Genomic DNA, 4,327 nt, shown 5'->3' with positions numbered 1-4,327 from the left:
TTAGGTGTTCAAACCCTCCTGAGCTCATTTTCGCCCCTAAATTCCTAAATTTATCCTTCCTTTAAAATTGTGGAGTCAACTTCAAGGAGCATAAAATTAGTCACGTGGATCGTAAAACGGACACTTGGATACCCGGTGCGTAATCCAAAAAAAAAAAAAAAAAATCTGAATTTGGTCCATGTGCCCCCGGCTTGTGCCCATGCTCATGCCTATAACTACTAGCTAGGGTTGGCCCTGGGGACCCTAGATGGGACAAGAGCTCCCAAAAGCTACACCCTCCCACTCTCAACATCGACCCCAGTCCGCCTTAGTTACGTGGCTTTTTCTTGTTCATACACGTGTCGGTTGCACAGCGTTTAGGAGGTGGCAAATGGTCCCTCCCCCACCACCCTAGGTCAGATCAGACGTGCCCCAACGGTTTTCATTAAACCAAATCAAACCAAACCAAACCGAACCGGTCCAGCCCGTATCTGAACCCCATGGCCTTGGGCTTTCAATATATAACTAGCCCATACTCTCAAGTGTTCACACAATTATCTTCTCTCTCTCTCTCTCTCTCACACTCTCTCTCTCTCTCTCTCTTCGTAGCCAACAGGTTCTGAGATTGCCCGGCAATGCCGATCACTCGAATCGCCGTGGGCCGGCACCAAGAGGTGACTCACCCCGACGCCCTCCGGGCGGCGCTGGCCGAGTTCATTAGCACCCTCATTTTCGTGTTCGCCGGCGAAGGCTCCGGCATGGCCTTCAACAAGCTGACCGACAACGCGTCCACCACCCCCGCCGGCCTTATTGCCGCCGCTCTGGCTCATGGCTTCGGCCTTTTCGTGGGGGTGGCGGTCGGAGCCAACATCTCCGGCGGGCACGTGAACCCGGCCGTCACGTTCGGCGCGTTCGTTGGCGGCAACATCTCTCTCCTCCGGGGAATCCTTTACTGGATAGCTCAGCTTCTGGGTTCCACTGTAGCCTGCTTGCTCCTAAAATTCTGCACTAATGGCATGGTACGTACCTACGTGCTTGTAGAGAGTCAGCGTTATGACATCTTATAGTTCATCGTTGGGAAATTATTGGGGAACAGTTTGTACGGTTGCGCAGATTTATATGTGGGGTACCAAACATGGAATGAAATTTCATTTTATTTCACTCCGTTTTCGTAGAATAAACTTTTAAATTTTTTTAGAATTAAAAAGTGCATATAATTAATTAGTTAAAATTTAAATTTTTTATGTTTATTATTTAATAATAAAAAATATTAAATATATCGAATGTATGACTCAAAATATTGTACGCTTATTTTAACTGAGTTATCTTAAAATTACGCAGACTACCTCGGCATTTTCCATATCGTCTGGAGTGACCGTATGGAACGCGTTCGTATTTGAGATTGTGATGACCTTCGGCCTGGTTTACACCGTCTATGCCACCGCCCTCGACCCGCGGAAGGGCAACGTGGGCATCATTGCCCCCATCGCCATCGGTCTCGTCGTCGGGGCGAATATATTGGCGGGCGGGGCTTTCGATGGAGCGTCCATGAACCCGGCCGTCTCATTCGGGCCTGCCCTCGTCAGCTGGGACTGGACCCACCACTGGGTCTACTGGGCCGGCCCCTTGATCGGGGGTGGGCTCGCCGGCCTCGTTTACGATCTCTGCTTCATTTCCCAATCTCACGAGCCGTTGCGGTCGTCGCCGGCGTAGCCGGCTGGGTACGCTTAAGCCCACATGAGGAAATTCGCAGTCGGCCTAACGTATGGCCCATTGGGGCGACGGCTTTTGGTTGTCTCTATTTAATTATTGTTTGGATAAAGATTTTTTTTTAATAATTGTTAATTATCATTAATATGATTATCCTCATCTCCACTAGGGAGAGAGTGGTCCCAAATTGTACTGCTGAAGCCTGTGTGATTCTATGAATGATTGAAGATTTTTTTTCCAATTTATTTTGTTCTTTGTGCAAGATTGAACGCACTAAGTTTTTAGTTTGCAATACTTTAGGAAACATAATTTCGCATCATAGAGCCGTCCCTTGTGGGCATTGGTGCAAATTTGATTGGATTTCACTTTTTTCTTTTCTTGTCCAAAATATCTTCCAATCCCATCTGTTTGATAGTGTTCAGAAATAGACTCAAATGGAATCCAATCAAAATATCAAATTGAGGCAATCAGCTCAAGTGTTCATTTTGGTACGTACTGCTTTGCAACATGCATTTATTGTTCGGATGAGTTGCATTGTTGATTGTTTGGAGTATCTTATAAAGTTATTGTAGTATTTGATTCACTATTATGATAAATACATTTAGATTTTTGATTTGGACTTAGGTATGATATGATATAAAATTATATTAAAATTTAACAATTTAAATTCAAATTAAATGTCTGAAATCCACGCTCCCAAACGCAGCGCCACTAGTTTTGAGGTCGTGTTTAGAATTTGAAAAATATTGAAAAAAAAAAATTAGTAAGGAATTCAAATTTTTTATGTTCTATTATTAGAAAAAAAAAAAGGAAAATAAAAAAATATACTAAACTCATGAGTAAAATTTTAATTTTACATATAATTAATATTTATTTGTTATTTCATTAAAATAAAATTTTATTAATAGTATATAATACAGAAGAAAAATACAACAGAAAATAGGTTTCTCTATTCTCATAAATACAAAGAAGGGACGTATACAAATTTAATGAATTTAAAAAATATCAAAACAGTAATATTCAGATCAAATATATATATATATATATATATTTTTTTTTTGAAAATTATAACGGAGATTATTCCTTTTGCCCAATCCTATGCTTAGTATTAAATTAAGTGTTTGCCACTTGATCACGTGTTTATTTTAGGAGTCGTGCTATGCTTAAATTAAATATCTTTATTACTTACTCAAAAATCACAAAACACGTACACGGAACTAGTCAAAATGAAATCAAACACATTTTCTCAACATTCTCTACGTACTTTTATTAATTTCGAAACTTAAGCAAAATGGGCCTAATTTCTGAAATTCAATTAACCAAAAAAAGAAAAGAAAAGAAAAGAAAAGCATGTGAGTGGTAATGTGGTTGAATGTTAGTTAGGCGGATGCGCATGAATAGGAAGGGCCGGTGGCGATGGCGACTGCAAATTGCACACTGCCGTGGTGGAGGCAGACAGCCCATGCTGGACCGTCCACCTCCGTCCTTTCCTTTCACGTGATCGCCGTGTGGCGTTCGGCTCCGATTTGACACCTCCCCTACCAGTCTATTTCCTTATTATTATTATTTTCCACCAAAATCTCAGCTACCAAATTCCAACGTCAAGTAGTTTCAGACTTTATGAGAATGTTGGGTGATGGGGAAAGCTGAATGTCTGAGGAGATGCAGGAAGGGGACGGAATTCAATACTAGGCATTCGTTTAGAAAGTCTTTAAAAGTAATTTTTCATTATAAAAATATTTAAATTAAGTATTTATATCAGTTTTAAACAATATTTGGTTTCTAATTAAATAAGTATTTATTTTTAGAAATATTTTTTCAAACCATTTTTTAAGAAAGATAAGTATCTTTTGTATATATATATTTTTAAAAATACTTATAATAAGTAATTTTAGAATACTTTTAATAAGTGCTTTTTGAGGTGAGTACTTTCTATACAAAAGTACTTATCTATAAATAATTTCTAAATTGAGCAGAGATAGTAAAATATTGTAACTCTAAAAAATTAACACAAAACTCCCACCAACTTAAAAAGGTATATATATTTTTGCTGCTAAATGCGCTAGGATATCTTAATTAAATATAAAAAAGGGACCCAAGAGTTGTGCAATGGGATGACTCTAGATATAATATCTATTTACATATTCTATCTCGATACTGGCTTGAGTGTTGGAGAAAGCCTCCAAAGGCCACTCAATCTCCCAAATTATTTATTTATTTTTTCCCTTAACTGTAGGTGATGGTCATAATATCTAAATGCAAAGGTTGGTGTCCAATTTTTAGCGTCAACAAATTGACACGCTAGGTAGTGCTTCCCTCTTGATACTCCTTGTAACTAGAGGGGGGGAGGGAGTTGGGGGTACCTCGATCATCCTCCAAAAATCAAAGAACAACTTCAACAAAGCCTCGTGAGGCTTAAAAGAAAAAATCTTGTTACATGTCTATGTGGAAATAAAATTGGGATCCAGATTACTGAGCGAGAGCTTGAAGATGAGTTTCGTACGCATGTATGGTGCTATTTGAAGTGTTTGGGTTGGTTGAAGGCGACTTTTGCAGATTTTGATTTCCATAAGGATGCTTAAGATGCAATTTGCAGTTTGTAGAAGAGTTTTTTTTTTTTTTTTAAATTTAAATTTTA

The 4,327-nt window shown here is 38.9% G+C and overlaps 1 protein-coding gene across 1 annotated transcript; it reads left to right on the top strand.

Annotated features, from left to right (window-relative positions):
• The first annotated feature begins 256 nt into the window (after positions 1 to 256).
• On the top strand, positions 257 to 1,930 carry LOC131147794 (aquaporin TIP1-1-like). Its single transcript, XM_058097370.1, has 2 exons — positions 257 to 998; positions 1,321 to 1,930. The coding sequence occupies exons 1-2, from the start codon at positions 615 to 617 to the stop codon at positions 1,690 to 1,692; spliced, it is 756 nt and encodes a 251-aa protein (XP_057953353.1). The 5' UTR covers positions 257 to 614; the 3' UTR covers positions 1,693 to 1,930.
• Positions 1,931 to 4,327: the final 2,397 nt, after the last annotated feature.

The sequence above is a fragment of the Malania oleifera genome, chromosome 2 (genome assembly GCF_029873635.1).
Source record: "Malania oleifera isolate guangnan ecotype guangnan chromosome 2, ASM2987363v1, whole genome shotgun sequence".
In the NCBI taxonomy this organism is placed as follows: domain Eukaryota; kingdom Viridiplantae; phylum Streptophyta; class Magnoliopsida; order Santalales; family Ximeniaceae; genus Malania; species Malania oleifera.
The sequence above is the reverse complement of the archived record's forward strand: the minus strand, read 5'-3'. Positions and strand labels throughout refer to the sequence as shown.

What these genes read in the sequence shown, in the direction of transcription:
- LOC131147794 (XM_058097370.1), top strand. Translation starts at nt 615, where the DNA reads ATGCCGATCACTCGAATCGCCGTGGGCCGGCACCAAGAGGTGACTCAC. An exon ending in AATTCTGCACTAATGGCATG is followed by an intron (nt 999 to 1,320) that starts GTACGTACCTAC and finishes AAAATTACGCAG; the next exon opens with ACTACCTCGGCATTTTCCAT.